Source organism: Ovis aries, chromosome 7 (genome assembly GCF_016772045.2).
Source record: "Ovis aries strain OAR_USU_Benz2616 breed Rambouillet chromosome 7, ARS-UI_Ramb_v3.0, whole genome shotgun sequence".
NCBI classification, from domain to species: domain Eukaryota; kingdom Metazoa; phylum Chordata; class Mammalia; order Artiodactyla; family Bovidae; genus Ovis; species Ovis aries.
The window spans coordinates 78,768,894-78,794,421 of record NC_056060.1 but is presented as its reverse complement, the minus strand read 5'-3'; the positions used below and the strand labels follow the sequence as shown (position 1 = coordinate 78,794,421).

Sequence of the window (25,528 nt, the reverse complement as noted above, 5' to 3'; positions counted from 1 at the left end):
CCACCACCCTTTCTGTTCCTGCTTTGAGTGCCTGCCCTCCTCTGGGCTCCTGGAACACACGATTGATCCCTCTAGCACATCATTTGCCACATACATAGCAGGATCATTTTTGGCTCGTGTGTTTTCTCCCCACTGCACACCTGGCCCCGGAGGGCAGGGACCAACTCATCTATGTCTCAGGTGCTCAGCTCTATATACTTGGCAGGTAGGGGATGCTCAGCAAATACCAGAGTGACCGAACGCCCAGCTGGGCTTTCCAGATACCTACCAGATGCTTACACTGAACAGGCCTGTGCATGTCTGTGAGGCGGCTCTTCTGTTTCCGGGGGTGGGGAGAGACTGTCATCGAGACGATGCCTTCTCCTCCCTGAGTGTCTGTGGAGATGGTTAGGATGACAGGAAAAGGAAGGGGGGAGTCCCCCTCTCTGCAAGGGGACCTCTGCTGCCTGTAGAGGTCCTCTGAGTGTGGTCCCTGGACCACCCAGCAGAATCAGCAGGACTACTTAGCCACATGTGGGTTCCCAGACCTCCAAAGTCAGAAACTCAGGAGGAAGGGGAAGGGGGCCCGACGCCTATAGTCAGCAGGTTCTCCAGGTGATTTTGTGTGGACCGAAGTCCCAGGACTTTGCTACCTCCCTTGTGTTGGAGGAGTCCTGTTCCAGCCAGTGAATGTAGCTGGCAGTCAGGCTGGCGAACTCAGGCTTAGCAGGACCTAAAGGCTGGGGCTCTAGTTGGAGCAGCCCTCGCAGGGGAGGCGGGGTGGGCGGGGGTGGCGCATAAGGTACTGCCTCCATCCCACCTATTGGAAGGGAGCCCTGGGGCGTCTCATCTGCCCAGGGGGCAGTAGGGTACCTTCCCAGAGAGGGTGGGCTGTGGCTACAGCCTTGGGAAAGCCACACGTGGGAAGTCTTGATTTAATAATAAAAACCCAGCTGGGCTTCCCTGGATGCTGCCAGGCCAAGTGACATCTGTAGCAGGAAGTCTGTCCTGTGGAAGTCGGGTGGGGGGCCCTGGCGAGGGGGGCTCCCTGGAGAAGTGCTGCTCTTGACAGGATGAGCATGGCCCAGCATCAGGGCCACCATGCCCCTTGGGATCGCTCAGTCAGGCTGTCGATGTGCTCGGAAGTGGGGTGGAGAGGGTGCCGCTGGCCTGGGCTGGAGACTGCGGTGGGTGTAAGGTCCTGAGTTCGAGGATGGTGGTTCTCAGACCTCTCAGAGACTGAAAGCTGTGCCCAGGTCTGGGCACACGTTGCCCGTATACATTTTTCAAGTGGCTTCAGGGGATCCCTGGACACCTCCTTCCTGTGCTCTGAGCAGGGTATTTGGAGAACCAGCTCATCAACCCCTGCTTCCCTGAAGCTTCTGACCATAAACTCTGAACAGCAGAAGCTCCTGTGTGGGAAGCAGGGGTCAGGGAAACGGCCACTGAGTGAGGGTGGAGGGTTGACTTGGAGCTGAGCTGAGAAATGGACACAAGCTGTGGTTCTCAAATGAGAGAGGGGCTCTGTGGGCTACACACAGGGAGCTTTCCCCAGATACCCTAGTGTGACGCACACACTCTCTGGATCAAAGCAGTCTAGGCTAGGAGTTCAGGGCCTTTGCAGATGTTGTTCCTTCTGCCTTGATCGCCGTTCCCTGCAGTCTGGGTCTGCCCGCCTCCCACGAAGAGGCCTCCCCTGCCCACCTCACAGCTTGTTCACCCTCCTACCTGCCCTCCTCCTCTGCAGTCTCTTTGAAAGCATTTGTTTTAAGCGTGTTTCTCCTTTTTGGCTTTTTGTTCATTTGTGTATGTTGATGAATGTTGAAGATCTGTCTCTCCTCCCAGACCGTAAGTCCATGAAGGCAGCAAGCTGCTTTGTTCACCCCTGTATTCCTAGCACACAGCCAAGTCCTTTGACATATACTCAGGGCTTAATACAGACTTGTTGAGTGGCCGGAAGCAGTTTAGAGCTGAGAAGTAGGAGAACAGTGTTTCACTTCCCTTTCCACCCTCTCCGTCTGTTCAGGTGAACGTCTGGCCAAGCCCGAGAGAGGCAAAATGAGGGTGCACAAGATCTCCAATGTCAACAAGGCCCTGGACTTCATAGCCAGCAAGGGAGTCAAGCTGGTGTCCATAGGAGCTGAAGGTGAGTAGGGCCTGCCCCCTGGCTGTCCCCTACCCCCGTCCCACCCCTCTGCATCCAGCCGGATTTTCTACCCCCACCTCTTGGTTCTCTTGGCCTTTTCTAGCCTGACTCCTAGACCCACACATCCATGGGCACATTTGGAAGTAGGGCTCCCAGCACGTGGCTAGCCAGTGGATCCTTCATGTAAAAACATCACTTTCTGTCTAGTCTCTGTACCTTGGTGACCGTGACCTCAACCCCCCCACCCCCTCTCACCCCCCACGCCCTGCTGAATCATAGCGCTGTGGGATCCGTGGGATCTGCGTGTGTGAAATGCCACCTCCCCCTTCTGCAGGCCTGGCTGTGCTCCCCTGTCCTGAGCACAGAGTTCTGCAGTCTGGGGAGAGTGTGTGGACATCGGTGCGTATAGGGAGCGCCTGCAGGATGGCTGTCCAGAAGGCTTTAGGAACTTTTTTTTTTTGGCCACACTGCGAGACATGAGGGATCTTAGTTCCCGGACCAGGGATCAAACCCGTGTCCCCTGCACTGGAAGCATAAAGTCTTAACTGCTGGACTGCCAGGGAAGTCCCAGGAATATTCTTGATAACATTTCCCTGCAGAGCAGCTTCTTGAATTTTTTCCCTTTTACTTAAAAAAAAATTTGTTTATATACCTGAAACTAACACCAGATTGTAAATCAGCTATACTTCAATCTTTAAAAATTGTTTAAAGTTCAGTTTAAACCATTATTAGCATGTTCTTAATGGTTAGAAGCCGGTGGCACAGTTTCTTGTGTGCGGTTCTGAAGGACTTGGAGAGGGTCAAGGTGATTAGAATAAAGTACCATAACCAGGCCCCATGAGGACTGTGTCCCGTGGATTCATCAATGGATTGGGCACCTCTGTGGTGCCAGAGATTAAAAGGTGAGTAGTATACAGTCTCCATTCATTCACTGTAGATATAACCTTGACTGTGATTACTGATCACCTGTTCTGCAGCAGGCACTGTGCTAAACCCCTTTGTACCAGTGATCTCATTTCATCCTCGCCATAGCCCTATGAGATGGCTCAAATTGTTATCCCCATTTTACAAAAAGAAAACATGTGCCTAATGAAGATTAACTTGTCCAAAGTCCCATCTTCAGCAAGTGGTAAAGCCGGAACTCAAATCCAGGTCAGAGTGACACTAGAGAAATGCCCCAGAGGGTGGCCTTTCCTTACAGAGGGTGCAGGGTGTTGTTCCAGTAAATCCATAGCAGCTGATCTTTTTCTCTGGTTGATGATCTGAAAGTCCTCCTTCTTTTTTCTGAAAATTGAGGGATTTGATGTGGCAAAATCAAACTGAGAAACTTGAGCACAGGGGCTGGCAAACTACAGTCCGTCGGGTCAAACCTGGCTGACCCAGGCTTTTGTAAATATTGGAACACGGGCACACCCATTTGTTTACATATTATTGGCTGCTTTCCTGCTGCAGGCAGAATTGAATAATTGTGTCAGAGACCATATCCCCGCAAAGCTGAAAATATTTCCTATCAGGCCCTTTACAGGAAAAGCTTGCTGACCCTTGCCTTATCAGGGACTCAGGCTAGCACTTGGGGTCATTGTGGGTGGTGCCTTCTGGGTCCCATCCCGAGCTGTGAGGCAGAGCTCCTGTCTCCTGCATCCTTGTGGCCCCAGCTCCCAGCGGCATGCTGCACAGTCAGTGCTCAGTAAATGTTTGACGGCCTCGTGTACAGCAGGGTACCGAAGAAGAAAAGAATTGTTTGTTCTCTTAGGGAGGAATCAAGACTGGGCAGAAAAAGTTTCAGCTAAGCAGGGATGGGAAGCCAAAGAAATTACCACTCTGGTGGTCTGCTACAAGCTCAGATGCCCCTGGGGCAGGGAGGTAGAGGATGTGTGAGGTGGGCCAGATGTGTGAGGTGGGTGACAGTAGGGATGAGTGGGGAGAAGTGGGAAAAACACGTTCTTCTAAGCAGGGCAGCTGCTGTGTAGATCTAACCAATTGTTGCTGAGTGAGAATACATATCCAGTGTTGCCAGATGTTCTGATTTTTTCAAAAGAAGCCAGAAATCCAGATTTTTATAAAGGAGAATGTAACAACTACCATAATATATATATATATATATATAGGGAGAGAGAGTCCCAGGTGGTGCTAGTGGTAAGAACCCGCCTGCCAGTGCAGGGTACAGAAGAGCCTGGGTTTGATCCCTGGGTCTGGAAGATCCTCTGGAGAAGGGAATGGCTTCCCACTCCAGGATCCTTGCCTGGAGAATCCCATGGACAGAGGAGCCCGATGGGTTACAGTCCATGGGGTCGCAAAGAGTCAGACACAACTGAAGCGACTTAGTGTGTGCACACGCGCACACGCACACACACACGTATGTATGGTAGTAGTGTTAGTCGCTGCATTGCAGGCAGATTCTTTACTATCTGAACCACCAGGGAAGCCCGTGTGTGTGTCTCTGTGTGTCTGTCTGTGTGTGTGTGTCTGTATGTCTGTGTCTGTGTCTGTGTGTCTGTGTGTGTGTGTCTGTGTCTGTGTGTGTGTGTGTCACTGAATACCAAAGGGGAGGAAGAAAGAAGATGGGCAAGAGTAGCACTTGCTGAGGTCCAGATCTGCGGCTGGCCAGACAGGACAGAATGCTTTAACAGGCTTGTTTCACCAGCCATATTTTACAGTCAAGGAAGCGAAGGCTCAGAGGAGTTGCTAGAATGGAAGTGTGTAGTATGTTGACCACAGGGTCTGGGCCAGATGGCTTCCATTTGGCAGAACGCAGATTAAACCCCAGGGGTTTGGACTCCAGAGCTGAGGTCTAAACCTCTCCAATCACCAGGGCACTGCTGCCTCTCTGCAGGGGTCCAGGACAGAACCTTCATGTCTGATTTTCCTCAGCTGTGAAGTGGCGGGTCACACTAGCTGTGTGGTCTCAACAGAGGGGTAAGGAGCACAGCCAGACAGGGGCATAAACTCTAACCACCACCTCTGTTCTCCCAGGAGGTCACTTAACCTAGCTGGCTGGAGTTTTCTAGTTCCCTTGACACAGACCTTGCTTCTTGAAAGATTTCTAAAGCTGCCTTTAAAATGAGACATTCCAAGCCTTCCTGCTACCTTTAGGCGAGGGCTTCCCTCTTTGAATCCTCTCTCCCAGTTTAAGCCAATGCATTAATAATAACCTATATGGGAAAAGAATCTGGAAAATAATGAATGTCTATATGTATACCTGAATCGCTTTGCTGTACACCTGAAATTAACACATTGTAAATCAACTATACTGCAATTAAAAAAAAAAAGAGAGATCGAGCACCAAGATCATGCCAGGACCGCCGCGCTGCTGAGCCAGGAAACTGGATGAGGCCCAGAAAGGGTTTTGTTTATTTTAATGAAATGAAGTTTGCTGCTGTAGACGATCAAAGGCATTGGAATGGATCACCCAGAAGGAGCTCGCCTGGGGTTGGGGTGGGAGGAGACGTTGCCATTTATCCTGGCAGGGGAGCCTTGGGGACCAGATTTGGGCCCCAGTGAAAGACCCCAGACCTTTGAAGGATGATCAGCTGGGACAAGGTCTTGATGCCGGCTGACCCTGGTAGGAGGCACCAGGCCTGGAAGGGAGATCCTGTGGGCAGCCCAACTGTGGAAAACACACAGAACCTTAGGGGATGGAGTGGGTGCTCTGGGAAAGGCATCGGTTCCCTGACACCAAAGATGTTCATGTGGAGGTCGGAGGCAAGGTGCATCCATGCCACACGAGAAGTTAGAATAGATGCATTTCTTGTGTGATACTTGATTCTAGAATGTCTAGACTTCATGGGATTGAGACTTGACCTGGGTGAGTGGTTGGGATTTAACCAGATGAGAGCACCTGAGAAGGAATTTTCATCTTAAAATCTAGAGGCAGGGAACGCCTGATAGCTTTGGGTGCCAGAGCCTGGGAGTGGGCTTGATGATTTAGCATCTGTCCTTAGGTTGGATGGTGGCCATTGGTCTGGGCAGTGGTGACCCCCCAGGGTGGAGGGTCTGGTTTTCTACCACATGGAGTTTCTTCAGCATCATTGATTCCACTGTCTGAATACTGCCTGCCTGGAGTGGGACCAAGAGAGAGGCAGGTTCTGAGTAAAAGCAGGATATGAACAGCTTCTTAGGTAGCTGTGGTCTACGAATGGCATTTTCCCACACCCGCAGCAGACTATCTGTCATCGTGGCTTTCCCCCCAGGGGCCCGGTTACAGCCGTGGCACCCTCCTTTTGGACTCAGTGTATCAGACCATAAAGATACCTGTGAGACGGACAAACTTACTTCAAATATAGAACTGCCTAGTGAAGGGATCCATTCTGGGGAGGGTTTTTGAAGGTCAGGGGGGCTTAGGTAGACACGGGGATGAAAACAAATCGCTCTCCTTGCCTGTACTCGGCTCCTCTGTTTTTTGGCATGTAACCGCTTCCTTGGTAGGAGTTAAGAATTCAGTAAGCAAACTCCCCAGGGGTTCGGTGTTTCTGGAAGAGAAGAGAAGTAAGATGGCAAGACCCAGGGAGGAAGCTGTCTTGTCTTCCTTGGTATTGGGAGGACCCTGAGCTCAAGGCCAGCAGGAGGCTGGGTTATTTAGCCTTTATGCTGGCAAAGACTGAAGGCAGGAGGAGAAGGGGGATGACAGAGGAAGAGATGGTTGGATGGCGTCACTGACTCAATGGACATGAGTTTGAGCAAGCTCTGGGAGATGCTGACGGACAGGGAAGCCTGGCGAGCTGCAGTCCATGGGGTCACAAAAAGCTGGACACAACTGAGCAACTGAACGACAAATGGAGGTGGGTGGGTACACACACACCCCTCCATCCCCCAGGTCAAGAGGGACTGGCATTGCAGCCTTGACTCCTAAAAAGGCATTACCACCTGGAGTTTTTCTTGATGTTGAAAAAAATTTCTCCTTGATTTGAGCTGGTGTCCATAAAATTTAATACCTGATTTTTGTCTTCTTCTGTAATTACAAAGATTTTTTCCAAATCATCAAAAAATTGTAATTATGATTTTTAATGGCTGTGCTAATTATCTGTTTGTTGAGCACAAGTGTGCTCTGTTCCAGATCTGCGTCCAGTCCTAGAGGAGCCTGAACGCTGCCGTGTTCTCTGCCCATTCACGCGCCTGTGGTTAGTGTCCTCCATTCATTCGCTCGTTTAACAGATGTTGATGGAGGGCTTTTTCTGTGCCAGGCACAGTGCTGGGCTCTCAGCAGTCCTGTAAAACAGAAAACATCTTTGTCCTCAGGGAGCTTATGTTCTAGAAGAGGGAGAAAGAAAATACATGTATCAGTTGCAGGAGAGTAAAGAGGGAGATTCAGGAAGGGCTTTGTGAGAAGATGAAGGGTGAGTGGAGGCAGGAGGGAGGTGAGGGATATCCCGGGAGAGGGGAGCAACAGGGAGGCCGTGTGACTTCAGGGGTAGGGGGACGGGGTCCCAGAGGCCCCACCAACCGCTGCGTTTGAGTGGGGTGGGAAGCCTTGGGTGTTTTGAGCACAGGGAGTGACGGCGTCTGGGGTTTACTTGGTCACGCCTTGTATTTTGTGCACGGGATTTCCAGGGTGGGGTCATGATAAGTAACCTGGCAGCAAGTGCCTTTATCCACCAGCCTTACTCTACATGTCACGCCACTGGCTAACTGGGGCGAGAGAGAGAATTTTACTCTCAAAAAGTTGAGCGACTTCAAGATGCCTTGCTCCCTGTTGACAAATTATTTCCCCAAAAGGTGTTTCTTTAAAACGAATTTATACTTCTAGCCACAGGGTGATAGCCACACGGCTCTCTATCCTTAGATTGATGCCATCGTCACCGTCATCATGTGTATTTGCTTGTTTTTAACTTTGTTCATTTAATAGCTGGGAAAATGGTATATCTCTAATTACAAGTGAGTTTGACATTCTTGTAAGTTGGTTGTTTGTATTTCGTGTTTTGTAAAGTGTCTGTTCATGTTTTTTGCCAACTCCTGTATTATGAATTTAGACTTTTTTATCTTACCAATTTATATAAGCACTTTGAATGTTACAGATGCAAAACTGTTGGGAGTCACAAGTGAAAGAGCATTTTAAACATAGCAAACCTTTAGGAGGGGCTTCCCCAGCAGTCCTGGGGTTAAGACTTCATGCTTCCACTGCAGGGAGGCCTGATCAGGGAACTAAGATCCTGCGTTCCATGAGATGTGGCCAAGAAATAAAATAACAAATAACTTTTAGGAACTGATTCTTGACTGATTGACTCCACTTCCCCCTCAGCATGCTCTGCAGAGTGTGTGCCAGCTGTCTTAGTTGTTGAGGAGGATGGTTGTATGTTGGCCGCAGCTCCCTGTCTCTCTAACCGAGTTTCTCAGACTTGGGTCACTGCTCTGCTGATGCCTAGAGTTCTGGGCCCCCCTCTCAGCAGGAAGAATCACATCCTGTCCCATGCCCAAAGTGGCCACTGTTCTTTCTTTGCTGAGAACCCTGGTGCAGGCTCAGCAGCGTTACCCCCATGCGGCCCCTGCAGCGGCTGTGGGCCAGGCTTCACTGCCCAGCACCTACGCCTTGCCGATCACAGAGCAGCATGCAGTTTCGCCCTCTCTTTTGTGGAAGGGGATGAGACATTAGAGTTAATTTCCTTACAGGAATCCACTGTTTGTTTAAAAGGTTTGTGGGAAGCAAACCCAAGTGGACATTGGCTCAGGGGATCAAGGGGTCCTTGGACATTGTCTCTTCTCATGGTCTTGTTGGGTGTCCCCCAAATCTACTGTTGTCAGGAGGGAAAAATGAGATATTCTTTTGATGCGAGAGTCTTAACTGAGAGTAGCTCACCACGGGGCCAGGTTACCGTCTCCTGGCCTGGGAGTAGGAAAGGTAAGGAGTCTGTGTTCATTATCTGCTCAGTCTCCAAGCCTGTAAATGACTACATCTTTTAGGATCCTTAAAGACAGGGCTTATTTATCTTTGTATGTCCTGCTTCTAAGCCTGGGACAAAAAAAAAGCTTCATAGAATTTACAGCATTTTTTAAAAAACCTAGAAGGTGCTGCTTAGACTGAATTTAGTGGATTATCTCTTAATTTTTATCTTGAAGCTGCTGTTTGTTTGTTTGTTTTTATGAAAAAAAATATGGCATCATGAATTTGATTTGTGAGTTAGTGGATCCTTCTGGTAGCAGTTTATAAACCTTTGTCAGGTTGGTTAACTTCTGTTGCCTGCACTGACTTCCCGGGTGGGTGGATGGCTGTTCTGAGAGCTGTGCTTGCCCAGAGGTCCTCTGCTCTGGAGGTGCCAGGACATTTGCGATGGCGTAGAAGTCCTTTCCCTCTTCTCTGTTAGGCTTGTGGACACTGCCCAGGTTTGAGATGCCCCCTTCTCTGTTAGGCTTGTGGACACTGCCCAGGTTTAAGATGCCCCCTTCTCTGTTGCCTTTCCTGTTGTACCCAGCTGAACTGACCACACTCTCCTGGTTCCCCAAGACACCCCCGAATAGACTTCCCTCGTGGCACCTGCAGCATGCAATTGTGCTGGCTTTTCGACTTCCCTCTAGAAGTGGAGTGTGTGGCCTTTGACTTCCTAAGTGGTGCACAGAGTAACATGAGCACTCAGGAAATGTGACCTCTGTCCCTGCTGAGACTCATCCTAACGTGTCCTGCTGCTGTTTCTGTAGAAATCGTGGATGGGAATGTGAAAATGACGCTGGGCATGATCTGGACCATCATCCTCCGCTTTGCCATCCAGGACATCTCCGTGGAAGGTAGGCCTTCTGCTCTGCTCCGAGCTGTCCCCGGGCGTCCACGTCTCCCATGCCTTCACCGTCACGCCTTCCTCCCTGACCCATGGGGCAGGAGGTCCTTCATCACAAGCTGCATCCTGGGCTGCTTACCCATCAATGGCGTCCTTGCTCTCTCCTAGTCTACAGACAAGTAAAAGGTGGCGTGCCGGCCCCTATAGCTGCGTTGGCCCCCTCACTTTGAGAAAGCCCAAGATGGCTGTGGGGAGGTGTATTGGAACCACTGCTCTGGGGTTGTTAAATCCCAGAGTAGGGGTGTAGCAATCAGGAGAGAGCCAGGAGACAGGGCCTCCACTTTGCTCCCATAGCACCCCCTGGTGGCCACCTTGCACGTCTGCAAGGGGCCGCCATGGTCTGGGGCCGTGGTCTCTCTAAACTTTTGGTTTCACACTCCCGCAGTTTTTGACCTTTATGTCTGATAGGTGTGTATTTATTTTTCAGTAAATTATATTCATGTATGTCTATATCCTGGAGGAGGAAAGAGCAACCCAATCCGGTATTCTTGCCTGGGTAAATTCCCGAGTACAGCGGGGTCGCAAGAGTCAAACATGACTTAGCGCCTAAACCACCACCACCACCATTGCTATTTCAAACACATCAAACCAAATTTTTAAAAGATGAGATGGAAATATTTTTAAAATACATTTTAATGGCCTAGAAATTAATTTTTAATGACAACAGTGTGGATTAAATTGCTTTGTTATGGGAATCTTGGTTTGACACTTAGTGATACAGCAATGTGAAAGTCTTACGTTTGGTTTATAGATACCTGGTATTTAGGGCTGAAGCGACTAAATAGATACCCACAGTAGTTGCTTAGGGTTCTTGTTAGTGATAATAGATATAAATCTGGTTTTCAAATAGCTTTCTTGATGAGTTTATTCTTTTGGGTAGACTTCTTGTCAGCTCTGAGTAAATTGTTGTTTTTATCTTGTAACTGAAAAGAGCTTGAACTAAAAGCGGAAGCATTAGTTTGAAGATTTTTTTTTAATCATTTTCTTGTGCTTGAATTACTATATTCTCTCGTTTAGCGTCGTTTTAAAGTCCATTTTGTGAACTGAAACCCACTTCACTGAGTACTGTGAGCTGCTTTTCACAGATGTGAACACACAGGGGCAGTGTGGTTCGTGGTCCTCCTGGGCCAGCAGCTCCTGGGGCCCCCTCGGATGCCTGCCTCACTTACTGACACCCGTGTGCTTTACACAGAAGCAGTGTCCATGCGTTAAAGATGAGGAGACCTTGTTTTTTCTTTTTAGATGAACACTAAATGTGACTAGGTGTCCTAATGCTTTCTTCTTACATGACTGTGTGCAATCCACAGGGCACACGGGCCCTCCCTGTCTGAAGAGTCCTGGATTTCAGATTTCACAGACCAATCAACCCTTCCTCCCCAAAGTGGCTGCCCGACAGAGGTTGCCGACTTAATTTTGTGTGGTTGCCATTTCTTTGCATAAAAGAGAGTGAGGGGGAGAGAGTCTGAAAGTTTGAAAGGCCATTTTCTCATTATTTTAATGTATCAGGTGGCGAGTTCTGAAATGATTCCTGGCTTACTTCTCTGTGTCTCAAATAACGTCTCAAACTTTGTCCAGGAAATAGATTTGATGGCCTAGTAGCAGCAGGGTTGAAATCTCGGAGTCTCTGTGTGGACCCCTGTGTGAAAGAGCATGGACCCTGTGGTCACAGGGGTCCTTGAGGAGCCCACACCCTCCTTCCACCAAGCCAGCCTCTGACCTCTCTGCCCGTCATCCCCTTCCCCACAGAGACTTCAGCGAAGGAAGGGCTTCTCTTGTGGTGTCAGAGAAAGACAGCCCCTTATAAGAACGTCAACATCCAGAACTTCCACATAAGGTGCGTGGCAGGGGGCTGAGGGGCTCTTGCAGAAGCCAGGCTGCTTTCCCCAGGGTCCCCTGGGCCCCCTGGGCTGGGTCAGTCTCTGCTCTGGAACAGAACACAGAGCGCTGGGGAAAGAGTCGCTTTTCTGGAAAGGGAGCGTCACCCTTCGAGGCCCGCTCCGTCCCGGCTGCTGCCTGATACATCTTGGGCTGATGCTCTTGGAGCCCCCTCAGGAGAGTGTCCGGGGAGTTCCAGCCTGGGGCTCTGAAACAGAGCAGTCGAGGGCCCCAGACCTTGGTGGGGGGCTGGGGTGGGACGCGACATCTGAACCCCATGGAGCCTTAACCCGGTGCCTGGGATTGTGGCAGCAAGCAGGTTCCTTCCCACTCTGTGTTCTCCCAACTCCTGCTCCAAGGGGTTGTGGGTTCATTTCTGGAAAAAAAAGGAGACCCCTGCTTTGCCCTGAGTGCTTGGCCCCACTCACCCTCTGGCCACCCCCCACCACCTCTCCCCGGGCAGCTGGAAGGACGGCCTCGGCTTCTGTGCCTTGATCCACCGACACCGGCCGGAGCTGATCGACTACGGGAAGCTGCGGAAGGTTCGTGTGCTCGCCTGACCCTCCCGCCCGGCCCCCGCCAGCTCCCACCCAGCTGGTCCACCCCTGGGGTGGGTGGGGGAAGGGCGGGACTGGGCCCCCTGCTCTGAGAGCCCGCAGCCCAGCGTGAGAGCGTGTCAGTCTTCTTGGACTAGCCGAGGAGACGGCCCCTCTGGAAGTAAGAGGAGAGCACCTTCCGTCAGGGCCTCTTGAGTTTGTATGTGCTTGCCAACATGCCCAACCTGCCAGAAAAGGTATCAAAAGCGCCACAGAAATTCTGTTAGGGTGCTGAGATCCTAAGTGGCATTTCCCCGTTCTGGTTTTCTGGGTTTCCCAAGGTGCGTGCATTACTTTCATAATTTTAGATACTGCACGTCCTTAGAGACGTGTATCCCAGCCTTGTTGGGGTCGAGCTGCACAGTCCTGGGCAGGTCCCCACCAGGGATCTGCTTTCCCTCCTGGCCGAAAGTTGGAGGGGGTTTTGTTGCCGCTTGATTTCACTTGTGCTTTCGGCATGTGAAGTTGCTGGGGGATTTTCTTGCGTCTGTGTGGAGGAGCAGACTGGGAGGCGGGAGCTGTGTGTCTAGCTTCATGGTGGTTCTTAGCGTCCAGGCTGGTTAAAGGACACTGGCCTGACCTTGGAGAGGGCCGTCCAGGATACTCTGACTGGACTCACCACCCTCCCTCTCAGCCCATCCCGGCACGAGAGGCCTCATGGAGCAGGCGTTCTGGGAGAGACCAGCCTTGGTGCCCTCCCCACCCCACCCCAGTAGACGGTCTGGAGCTCGGGTTGGAATGTCCCCTGTCGATGCTTGGATCTCTTGACAAAAAAAAGGCTTCTAGGAATGACCGTTCTGGTTTTTGTCTCCTTGACCTCAGTACTTTGAGATCTTGGTGTTCAGTCAAGTTCTCCACCTTGCCTGTGCCCACCGTGGCCACGCCAGGCTTGATGTTCAGGTAGAGGAGCTGCTCTGTGGCATCAGACCCTCTGTTTAGGGGGATATGTGTGTGGGAGAGGGCTGCTGAAAAGGATTTGTGAGGAGAAAGGAGTCAGGTGGAGTTTCCCACACTCTCCAGAGATCCTAAGTTGGGCCTGAAGCTTGAGGCTGGGCCCCTGCCTGCCTGAAGGGGAGTCCGCTGACTGGCCCTGTGGTAGCTGTGTCCAGGTATATGTGGACGGGGACTGGCTTACCTCTCAGGGGATGGGGAATCCCAGCCCTCTAATTCAGCCACTTTGCAAAGAAAAAAAGCAATTTGAGAACCCACCCCCACCACCCCGCTCCCCACCACCCCAGCTGAAAAGTGTGCGGCCAAACCAAACAGGGGCCAAGGTGGGGGAATCCTGGAGGTGGAGACTTTTTTAAAGGGGTCATCATCACAGTCCTCCCAACCGGTCAGCGGATGCACTGTGGTGACGGGAGTGTCTGTGCCTGGGTCCCTGCGTGGGGGGCTAGGGAGGCAGCACCCAGTTAATGCCCAGCTGTTCCCCAACCCTGTGTAAAGCAGGACCTGTGCTGACTGGCTCTTCAGTCCCACCCCACACACCCCCGCCCTGACTCCAGGAGCCTCAGCCGTTTGGGGAGGCAGAGTCCAGGGGCCTCTGTCTCATCCCCGGCCAGCTCTCTCCCCACCCTCTGCCCTCTCCGTGTCTTTTCATTTCTCCCGGCTCATTTCTCTGTGTTTCTCTATGTCTTCTCTTCTCTTCAACACAGTAGCAACAGTGATAGTAGAATCCTAGCACAGACCTGTTCCCACTGAACCGTGGACTCTTTCCAGAAAGCATAGAGGTTGCCAGAGCCTCTGGAGCTTGGGAACAGGGGGAGCCAAGGGCTCTGACCAGGGAGCACTTCCTTCGGTGGGCGTGGGGGCCTGGTGGTCCCTGGGAATCTGGCAAGGCAGGGGCGTGCGCACCTGGGGCCTGAGGGTGGCCTAAGGCCTTGGACGGATATGACCGTTGCCTCTTGGCAGTGGTTTTTATCATTCTGGAAACTGTCAGAAACTTTCCCAGAAGGACTCCACCTTCTCTATTTTGAGCAATTTCTTCCTGAAAGTGTCCCAAATGAATGGATGTATCCTTTCGTCCCCTTTGATTCTCACCTTAGCAGATGCAGAAGCTGAGTTGCAGGCTGACAAAGCCACTTTGCTTTAGGTTAATCTCAGGAACCAAGAAGAGAGTGGGAGGTCCAGCCAGGAACTCTCTCTACTAAGTTGTGGCTCTTTTCCCACATTAAGTTTTTGTTTTCAATCTGGTCAAATATACATAATATCAAAAATACCACTTTTAGAGGGGTGGGAGGGAGGGGATATTTACGTACAGCTGGTTCACTTTGTTGTACAGCAGAAACTAATACAGCATTGCGAAGCAATTATATTCCGCAATGGTTTTTTTTAAGTACCACTTGAAGCGTTTTTAAGTGTACAGTTCAGTGATATTAAGTATATTCACACCACCACCATCCATCCCCAGAACTCTTCCTCTTGCAAAATTGAAATTCTGAAGCCATCACACCGTCACTCTCCAGTCCTGCTTCTGCCAGCCCCTGGCAAACCACCATTCTGCTTTCTGTATCTAGGAATTTAGGAGTAGGTACCTATGTAAGTGGCATCGTATAATATTTGTTCTTTGAGTCTGGCTTATTTCATTTCGCTTAATGGTTTCAAGGTTCATCTTCGTTGTAGCACATATCAGGATCTCTTCTCTTTTTTCCGCAGAATAGTATCCCCTGTCTATGTATCTGTCCATGAACGTTTGTGTTATTTCCACCTTTTGGCTATCGTGTATAATGCTGTTATAAACATGGATATACAGTTATTTGAGTCCCTGTTTTCAGTTCTTTGAAGTGGAGTTGCTATGTCATATAGTTCCATGTTTAACTTTTTGAGGAACTTCCATACTGTGTTTCCATACCAGCTGTACCATTTTACAGTCCCACCAAACAGTGCACGAGGGTTCTGATTTCTCCACCTCCTGACCAGTCCCTGATAAGTTTTCTTGAGAAGGGCAGAAGCCAGAATGTAGTCAGAAGACTGTGGCTATTTGAAGGAGTCCCCAAATTTCATGGAATGTGAGCACCAAAGGGGCTTGAGAGCTCCTAGTCCAACTTTTGAGTGACAGATGGGGGGACTGAGGTTAAGTTATTTGCCAGTCCAGCTGGCTGGTGGCAGAGCTGAAACCAGAAGTCAAGCCTGATGGCTCCCAGGCCAGTGCCTCTGTTTCAGCTTGCATTTCTTAGCAATTCTTTCTTGGGCTGCAGGCTAGTATTCTTCACTCTATTTCTTTGACAAAGAAACTGCAACTTGACGAGGAAAGATGGCATTTTAAGCCCCCCAGCTAGCAGATCCTGGTCATGAGGCCAGACTTCTATACCCAGAGCTGACTCCTGAGGACTGAACCAGAGAGGGGCCACAGCAGTACCCCCTTGCCCCCTAGTCTTGATGATCATGCAGGTGGGGGCATCCAGAGACTTCTTGTGCTTCTCACTCGCCTCTTCTACCCTAGGATGACCCACTGACAAACCTGAACACAGCTTTCGATGTGGCGGAGAAGTACCTGGACATTCCCAAGATGCTGGATGCGGAAGGTGAGAGGCCCTTCCCTCTGAGCCTTTGGCTTTTCTCCCAGCTGCATCCAGCGGCCAAGGGGCTGGGCCTTGGCACTCTGGGGCCAGACGAGAGAAGGCCTGGTTCCTGGGATCTCTTCTGGGGAGCCTGGGGATCACTAGTCGCTCAGGGATTCTACAGATAGATACCTTGAGATTCGGAGGGGGAGGTGGTAGCTGGTGCCGAAAAGGGCTGCCTGAGGGTGATGCTTATCTTGGTCTTGGAGTTGGGGTGGTGGGTGTTGGGGTGGAGCACAGTGGTCCTTTGTTGTTTAGGGGAGAGAAAAAAGTTTATTTACATGTGCTTCATGTACACACATAGGAGCTTGCAGTGATGGGTAATTTAAAGAGATGATTTGAGTTTGAAGTCTATATGCATATCTAACTTCACAGGGGAAAGGGAGGGAGAGAAAGAACACTTATGGACATGCTAATGACTTTTTGGAAAGATGAATGGACCCTTAGGAGAAGAGATGGAAGATACAGTTTGTGACAATGTCTGTCAAGTTGTGGGGATATTTTCCAATGTGCAAAAGAAGGGAGAATAATATAAGGAACTTCCATATACCCACCGTCCAGATAAAACAATTATTGAGATTTAGTCACTTTTTTTTTTTCTTTTTGTCTTCTTTGTTGAAGTATTTTAAAACAGATTCCAGAAACATCATAGCATCTCACTACTACGTACTTCAGAATACAGACCTTAAAAATAGAAATATTTTCATTCTATTTTTCAATCATAAACTAATTTTCACACCAAGCAAATTGACAGTAATTCTTGGATACATCTGCCACTTGGTTCAAAATCAAACTCTCCCCATTGTTTCTCTTTAGTTGGTTTGACCAGAGTGTGCCTGTGGCATTTCATTGTTCTAGTTCTTGTATCTTTTCTGATCTGTAGCATTTCCCTCTTCCCTCCAACGCCTTTGGCTCCTGGCATTGAGCTTGTAGCCTGATGACCAGCTGTTCCGAGCACCCGATTCTCTGGTTTGTCTCGTTTCCTTCCTCAGGTACCATTTCACTTGTTTCTCTACCTCTTGTGTTCCTGTAAGTGGAAGTTGATGCCAGATGCTGGTTAGATCCAGGCTCAGCATCTTGGCAAGAAGACTTACGGTTCTGAGAGCTGCTTTTCCCATCACATTAGGGAGTGTATCATGTGTTCACCAGCTGGCTTTAACTCCAGATTTTTCTTGACAGACATCGTCGGAACCGCCCGCCCGGACGAGAAAGCCATCATGACTTACGTGTCCAGCTTCTACCACGCCTTCTCTGGAGCCCAGAAGGTACCTGGGGCCCCTTGCTCCTTCCTTGCCCAGCGCACCTCATGCCTGAGCCCGATCCATGCCCTCCCACCCCTCCTCTCCCCGGCGACAGGGTCCGGACGGTCTGTCTCTTCAGTAGCGTCAGTCCCCGGTGCCAACGTGGCGTGTCATATTCTTGCTCAGCGCCTCTCTTACCCACCCCCCACCCCACCCCAGCCTCTCTGCTTTCGCTCATCTTCCTCTACCTGCTGTCTCAGAGAACACTGGGAAAGAGCTCACCTTCTGGGACCCAGATGGCAGACTTTAGCAGGAAGGGGCGGCAGGGGTGAAATTAACCAGGAGGTGCCTGGAAGGCACCATGGGCAGTAGCCCTCCTTGCCCACCTCTGCTGAAGCTATGGCTTTAGCAGAGCAGCAGGGTGGCCCTTAGGGAGGAAATCTGACAGGGGCACCTCCTGTCTTCACTGACCTGTCCTGCAGCAGTGTCACGAAGCCCCTCCCTTTGTCCCGCTCACAGCTATGGTTTAGCCAATCTGTCCACAGCCCCCTTGGTCCTTTTCACCTTCTATATCTTGCCCAGGGCCCCCATGCAGGGTCAGTACATGAGGGAAGGAGGGAGGGGAAGGCTGGGCAGCTGTGAGCCCTGCCCGTGTCCTGACCCAGTATCGCTCAGGGAGGTCTGAGGTTCCAGGCCAGTGGTGTAGGCTCCGCACTCAAATCATTGACACTGAAGATTTGAATATTTCTGTTAGCCAGCAGCTGACGCCCCTCCCCTAGACCTCCCTCACGGGCAGGACCCCAGAAGCACAGCATCCAGGTTGCTGTGACCACAAGCACCAGGCTTGGCCTCATCAGCTCTGGGCCTTGGACCTGCCTCACACTCAGGCAGATTTCCCGCCCTCTGCATGGAGTTTGAGTGGCCTGTTGTGAAATGCATGATGGGGTGATGCCCCTGGCCCCACCCCCCTTTGCTCTTTCAGCCTGGACTCTCTCACACCCTGTCCCGTTTGTCCTGCTAGCATCCCATTTTCTCTTTCTGTCCATTCCCTCAGTGTCTGTCCTCTGTGCTCTCTGTCCACCGTGGCTGTTGGGTTGATTCTGTGCTGTGCCGCCTCCTTCTCCTCTCAACCTCTTCTCCTTCTCTGTGCAGATGTATAGGCACGCTAAGGCCGGATGGGAAGGCCATGTGACCTAATGTTTCATGTCACTGCCACGCCTTCTCGGTGCGCAGAAGGTGAGCTCTCCCTCGGCCTCGCCCGCTCTCCCAGCGCCCTTCTGCCCACCTCTTCCATCCTCTCCGAATACTCCAGCAGCAGCCCCTTGGAACTGCAGCCCTGGAATGAAAGGAGGGATTAGAGGAGACTCCCCCCGCCAACACACACACAACCCTGACCTCTGCAGGAGGACAGGATGCTGTCTGAACTTTGGCCAGGACACTTAAAGATACCAGAGAACGCCCGCTTCTGGATGGCCTTGGGCATCTCTGTCCCCACACACTGGGCATAATGGGTGCCACAAACAGGAAAGAAGTCTCAGCTCTTTCCCTGGACTGAGTTGAAAGCCCTTATCCCAAGCAGTGCAGTTTGGGGCTCTGCTTATTCTCGTAAATATTGAGGACCCTGTCACTTCTCTCTCTCCCTCCTTCCACTTGAGCAAGACTACCCTCTAAAATTACGCAGCAGTCAGGGCACGGAGAATTCTTTCACCTTCCTCCTCGTGTCCAGGCCCTGGGCTTAGAGTCCTGCCTGATCCTTCCCCTCTGCCAGGGACAGTGGTGCAGGTTGGTTGCACACTATACAAGGATGCCACATGTACATCATAGACCATGAAGATTTGAATATTTTTTACTAAAATAATCCTGGAAATGGCCCTAAAAATGTCTTCGAACAGAATGAGTATGACAGTTTTCTTTTCTTTTTTTTTTTTTTTTTAGTATGACAGTTTTCTAAAAAAGTGCCTTGAAGGAAAAGGTGCCTTTAAAAAAAATAAAAGCATGAAGTGAGCTAGCAGCAACCCCATCCCCTGCCTGGATGGGCACCATGACCTTCTTCACTTTCCTTCCAGGTATCATGGGCACTGCTTGGCAGGAAACAGCCCTGCCTGGAGGCTCCCTATTCTGGGGGTCCCTGCACCCCCCAGGAGGCCCAGACCCTTCCAGCCTCTTCTCTGGTCTGCATCTTGCTTCTTCTTTCTCTTTGTCCCACCTCTGCTGCTGTTCTTTCTTGTCAACTTATTCTGGCCCCTCTTACACCCCACCTTTTAGGCAGGATGTGAGCACCATCTATCTATCTACTTGCCTCGGGGGACCTCCAGCCCCAAGAACCGCATGGAGTCCTGCCCGCGCCCAGAGCTAGGCTGAGCTCCCTGCCATGGTCTTTCCAACTCTCCTGCAGGATCCTGTCCTGGGCTTCATGCCTGTTAACACTGGCCTTCCCCGTCTCTGGAGCCTTCCCTGTGTCCTGGCTGATGATGCTCTGGAGGGAGCTTGTGCCTGTGTGGGTGTCCACGCGCGTGTGTGTGTGCGCGCGTGTGCTCGTGTGTAGCAGCCTGCTATTCTCCTTCCCAAATCTCATACCACCTCCTCCCCATGCCCTCTTCCCTCTCACTCATCTTTGTTGCAGTCATTTCATGCTGCTTTGGTCCATATCTGAGGACAGCGTCATCAGCTTGAGGGGTGTGGGGCTGGGGGTACGGGTGGTGTTCCTTTCATGTCCTGGGTTGGGGGCCTCACCCAGAGTTGCCCCTCCCAACCCACTTCTAAGGATTCAGGCAACTGCTTAGGGCCGAGCAGGCTGGTGGGCTGGACTCTTCCCTCTCTCCCGTGGAAGAAGGAGGAGTCTTTCCTACCCTCTTCCTGTCTTGACTGTCTTATGTCTGAAGCCAATGTGGGAGTCTCCTGAAACCCATGTCTGGTGCCCTGCGTCCTCTCCACTGTCTTTCTCTTGTCAAGCCTTGGGCAGTGGAATTAGAAAGGCAGCCGAGTCTGGAGCACGTGTGCGTGCCTGTGTATATGTGTTTGTGTGCCTGTGTGGATATGAGTGTGTGACTGCCATTCCTAGTCAGATGAGGACCAGCTTCTGTCTGAGGCATTGGTTTTGGTGCTGATTCCTTCTCAGCTTCTCTCTCTTCCTCTTCTCTGTAGGGATTTAGAAGGTGTTGTGAGCAACCAGATTTTGTTTTGTTTGTTGCTTTAATGTTCATGGCCTGTGAACTGTTTCTGAGAAAACAGCCCTTTAGGGTATGAACTGGATCTGCTGTGGGGTTCTGGATGCTCTTAGAAGTAGATGATGCTGTTTGCATCGTTCCATTTGTCATCTGTTGGTTGCGAATCTTCTAAGGCAAAGAAATCCTGTACCTGCCCTCAGGGGATTCATGGTCCATCTGGGAAAACTTTTAATAAAAGAAGCTCACGATGCTGCGGTCTAATCTCTGCTGTGCTTCAGACCTGAGTGGGGCCAGGGGTGTTGCAGGGCTGTGGGACATGGAGACTTTCTTTCTTTTTCAGTTTTGGCTGTGCTGGCTCTTCATTGCTGCTTAGGCTTTTTTCCAGTTGCAGCAAGTGGGGGCTACATTCTAGCTGCAGTGAGGGCTTCTCATTGCGGTGGCTTCTCTTGTTGCAGAGCGTGGGCTCTGCGTGCTAGGCCTTCAGTAGCCGCAGCTCAAGGATCAATAGTTGTGGCTCCCAGGCTCCAGAACGTGGGCTTAGTAGTTATGGCACACGGACTTAGTTGCCCTGTGCCATGTGGGATCTGACCAGACCAGGGATGGAACCCAGGTCCTCTGCACTGGCAAGCGGATTCTTTACCACTGAGCCACTAGGGAAAGCGCCATGGAGGCGGTCTTGAGTAGGAGACACTTGAGCCTGAGGGTCTTAGGGGTTGAGTGGTGGGGGTGTTCTGCAAATGAAAGGCTCGGGGAGGTTGAGGAAGGCGGTCATGGTTTGTGGGCTTCGTGGTGTGACCATGCAGCCTCAAAGGGACAGCAAGTTAACACTGGTCTGGGTCTCATCCTGCAACCTGGGACAGGGAATAGGGGTGAAGCCAGAGTTGGCGACTGGCGTCTGGGGGTGCTGCTGGCAGGAACACCGGGGCAGGGAGCTCACTTGACATGTGAAGGAAGGCTGAGCCGAAGGAAGCTGTGGGAGGAAGGAAATGGGCAATTCTAGCTAGATTTGGGAATTTTTTGACTAAAAGTGTCGCAGATGAGATCTTCGCGGCATTTGCATGACTCTGTGGGTGGTGGGTGGCAGAGCCATGGGGTGTCATTTGGCCACATTTGGCTGTTTGATGTCACCAGCATTGAGGCTGCTTCCTTTCAGTTTGACCTGGGATAGCAAGGGTTTCATTTGGGGGTAGCTAAGTGCTCTGGGAATAATAATCCATAACTTAAAAACCCAGGTCTCCAATATTGTAGGCAGAATTATTTACCGTCTGAGCCACCAGAGAAGCTCTGAGAATACTGGGGTGGGTAGACAGTCCCTTCTCCAGGGGATCTTCCTGACCCAGGGATCGAACCCAGGCCTCCTGCATTGCAGGCAGATTCTTGACCTGAGCCACCAGGGAAGCCCTAACTTGGAAACAACTAATGTAAAACTAAGCACATTGTTTTGTATTACGCTGTTTAGTAATACAAATAGTGGGTCATAAAAAAACATAAAAATACTTTCCATGGAAGGGTCAGAAATTTTTTCCTTTGGTACTTGGAAGTCACCCTTTTGCCTGTTTCCATAATATATTTTCTCAGCCCACTGATGATCTTTGTAAAAAGTCCCCAGAAGGCCCACCTGGAAACTCCCCAGACTTTATCCAAGAGGAGTCCCCTTTGACCCTGGATCAGTCAGCTGGCTCTGAGAGGTGGGTGAGGCTCTTGAGGCCCAGAAGGCACGTCTTCCAGAATCCCATGAACATGTGGGCCTCATTCAGTCCATCAAGTCTGCAAATTGACCCACAAATCAAAGTTTATGTCTTCCAAGCTCAGGATCTCAAGATGAATCAGAAGATAACAAGGTGAAGGCAGGCTTGATCCGTTAACCGTCGCAGCAATGTTGACTCTTGCCTGCGATTCTTACCCGCTCGGTCAGCACTTTGGGCCCGGGACTTTGCAGCCGCCCCACGTTCTTACATACATGTCAGCATACAGGAGAGCGTGGGCCTGTCCTGTGGTCCCCCTCCCCAGCCTTTGGGAAACAGCTCTGGTGACTTTGGGCAGATTCATGGGGTATGTCAGCCAGTGCCCAGGACCCTACTTGTTTTGTGGCCTCGCATCTTCTGAGACAGGTCCAGGGAGGCATTTCCCTCCTTGTCACCTCTTGGGCTTCCCCACGGTTGCCTGTAGGTCCTTAAGAGGAAGAATGATCAGTTGGGGGTTCCTGATTGTCCTATTGAGAAGTGGCTTTAGCATCTCCAGGACAGAGTTAGGTGGCGGGGCCGGGGGTGAGGGTCTAAGGATGTGATGGCTTGTCTCCGTTTCTTGAGACCTGGGACTCCCAGCTCCTCGCTCCCCGGTCAAGCCAAAGCTGCCCTGCTGGAGGCCCGCCCACCCTGACACCCTGCCATGGAGGGTCAGTGTCTTCACTTTGAGCTTGAAAGGTCCTTTACGGTGATCTCATCCTGCCCTCGTGCACATACCTCCCAGCACAGTCACCCACGAATCACGTGATCTGGTGGGCGTGTGTCCTATTTGAAGAATTCCACAAGGGAAAAAAAGCATTGACATCTTCTCAGTCTTTCCTTCCCAAATGAAAGCACCCTCATTCTCAGGAACCTCTTCCTGATGCCTAAACTCGGTTTATCTTGCTGCAGTTTGAAACCCTTTGTTCATCAACTGGGTTCAAGGTCCCATCTTTCTCCCTCTTCAACCTTTGCCATCTGCAGGATCACCCTTCTCCGGGGCCCCAGGATGTGTATCTGTCTACTCATCATGATTGCCTGCCGCCACTCTCAGGCCATCTTCCTTCCTATCCCAGGACCCCAGATGGCTTTGAGTTCCCCTCTCCTTGGAGCTGGGTTAGGACTGTGAATGGGAACTGTATTTAGAGATCACCTGAGCAAAGTCCCTGCTGGCGTCAGGTGCGGAGGGCCCTCTGAGCCAGAGAAGCCGTGTCCCCTGGGTTTCTGGGCCTTTGCATCTGATTGCCATTCAGTCTTCTTTTATTCTTCTTGCCACCTGGCCCGCCTCGGGTGTCTGCTGGCCCAGCACTTGTGTGTTTACCTTTCCCAGAGGTGCCCAGGGTGGCTTTCTGGGCATCCTGTCTATGCTGGGTTGATCCTTAATTCCTGCATCTTCTCTAAAGTTCTTTGGGCCAGGAGCCTTGAGAGATTCTGCAAGGATCCTGAGAGGCCCCACTCCGTCTTACCACCTTACTCTAGGACTCCTAGATTTAAAATTATATCAACCATTGACTTAGTTTCTTCCCAACATACATGTTGGATCTCAAACTTTTAGTTTCTTCTCCAGGGACCCCCAGTTGAGCCACTTAGGTCTTTGTCTGTGCTCACTTGCTCTGTGGGACTCAGCCTAGGCTGGTAAAGAGGATGATGAGGAGCCTGTGAATTCAAAGTCTTGGGAGCTGCCATCCAGCCATGTGATGCTACAGGGGTGGGAGGAGACCTTACTGGCGCAGGCGTGTGCCAGGTGCTCCCGCTGTTGCGAGGCTGACCACCACCCTCTCTGTCTTGTCAGGCTGAGACAGCAGCGAATCGCATCTGCAAGGTGCTGGCCGTCAACCAGGAGAACGAGCAGCTCATGGAGGACTACGAGAAGCTGGCCAGCGATGTGGGTACCCCTGGGTTCTCCTGGTCTGGCCCTGGCAAGGCCTTGCCACCCTGTCCTGAGAGACCAGGGAGCCCCTAGAACCCATCTCTTCCTCCAAATCCATCTCCGGGCACAGTCTCAGGCTGGGCATTGCCCCTCATCACAGCAGTTGACCGAGGGCGGCTTGGGCTCCCCCAGAGATCGGGGGTGGGGGTGGGGGTGGGTCAGGGGCCAGTCGGGACTTTGAAGAGCTGAGTTCAACGCTTTTTCTATCACCTCTCTGCTCTTGATTTTTTTTCACTTGACAAATGAAAGCTGTGCCAAGAAACCTCAGAGGCCTTTTGGGCCCAGTGTACTGTTACTCTGGGAGTTTCATTTGAACTTAATTTGGAGTGTGCAGTTCTGAGGAGATGTGAACCAGGGGTAAATCAGGCTGGCTCAGGCTAGCTTAGCGGCTGGGCCCACCCAGGGGACAGGAGGGGACAGGATGGGTTTGCTGTTTTGCCACTGACTGCATTTGGGTTAGAGCACCATTTGTGTCTTCCTTAATCCAGCCCCTGAACAGCTTAGCCCGGCCTCTTGGTGGACTTGCTGTTCCCCAGCATAGTGAGAGCCCAGGTTCTGGGGTCCCAGTGCCTGGATTTAATCCCTGCCCTACATCGGTCACCTTGGCAAGTCACAGCAGCTCACAGTGCTTTGGTTATGTCCTCTGCCACTGGTGGGGAGGGTCACAGCACTTAATCCCGTGATGACTTAGCTTATCATCATTATTCAGATGAGTTAATCTGGGCCAGTTGTGGTCCAGTTGCAGGGGATCACAAGTTTCCTGTCCTCGTTTCCACTCCTCCATCCCCATCAGCTCATTGAAGAAACAAAATTCAGGCTGTCCTCTGCAACCTTTTCTCTTTTGAGTCAGGGACCCACATTCTAGAATCCTTGAAGGTCAGAGGGCAGAGGCTCTGGCCAGCAACCATTCACCCCTCCATGGTAAGACAGGGAAATTGAGGCCCAGCCAGGTAGTAGACTAGAACTCGGGTCTAGAACTTGGGTCTCGGGGACTAGAGCTCGGATCTCCTGCTGAGTTGAGCCATCTTGCCCCCAGGTTTCCCCTTGCGGAGCAGGGAGGTTGAGTGATGCTGGCTGTGAGTTGATATATCCTAGTGGCCAGGCGTCATGGAGCCTTTGATTCTCGGAGGGAGCCTGGCCCTGTGGCCTGGGAACGGCCTGGGGTGATGGGAAAGAGTGTGCCCTTGGGAGAGGTGCGGCCCGCCTCCCAGCGTCCTCCCCTGCTCCCTCCACAGCTGCTGGAGTGGATCCGCCGCACCATCCCATGGCTGGAGAACCGGGCTCCCGAGAACACCATGCACGCCATGCAGCAGAAGCTGGAGGACTTCCGGGACTACCGGCGCCTGCACAAGCCGCCCAAGGTGCAGGAGAAGTGCCAGCTGGAGATCAACTTCAACACGCTGCAGACCAAGCTGCGCCTCAGCAACCGGCCCGCCTTCATGCCCTCCGAGGGCAGGATGGTCTCGGTGAGCACCCGGACTGCCCTGGAGGCGCCTTGTAGCACTGTGGGCGGGGCGGGGGCGGGGCAGGGGCAGGGCATGCGCTCA

The 25,528-nt window shown here is 51.5% G+C and overlaps 1 protein-coding gene across 5 annotated transcripts in view; it reads left to right on the top strand.

Moving 5' to 3' along the window:
• ACTN1 (actinin alpha 1) overlaps positions 1 to 25,528 on the top strand; it is a 95,435-nt gene that overhangs the window by 55,700 nt on the left and 14,207 nt on the right. For all 5 annotated transcript variants that reach the window (XM_027971946.2, XM_027971945.2, XM_027971947.2 and 2 more), the window contains exons 3-10: positions 2,006 to 2,125; positions 9,752 to 9,838; positions 11,635 to 11,722; positions 12,227 to 12,305; positions 15,802 to 15,883; positions 17,099 to 17,184; positions 23,844 to 23,936; positions 25,217 to 25,447. In XM_027971946.2, coding sequence (XP_027827747.1) covers positions 2,006 to 2,125; positions 9,752 to 9,838; positions 11,635 to 11,722; positions 12,227 to 12,305; positions 15,802 to 15,883; positions 17,099 to 17,184; positions 23,844 to 23,936; positions 25,217 to 25,447 — 866 coding nt within the window. The remainder of the gene's footprint in view (positions 1 to 2,005; positions 2,126 to 9,751; positions 9,839 to 11,634; positions 11,723 to 12,226; positions 12,306 to 15,801; positions 15,884 to 17,098; positions 17,185 to 23,843; positions 23,937 to 25,216; positions 25,448 to 25,528) is intronic.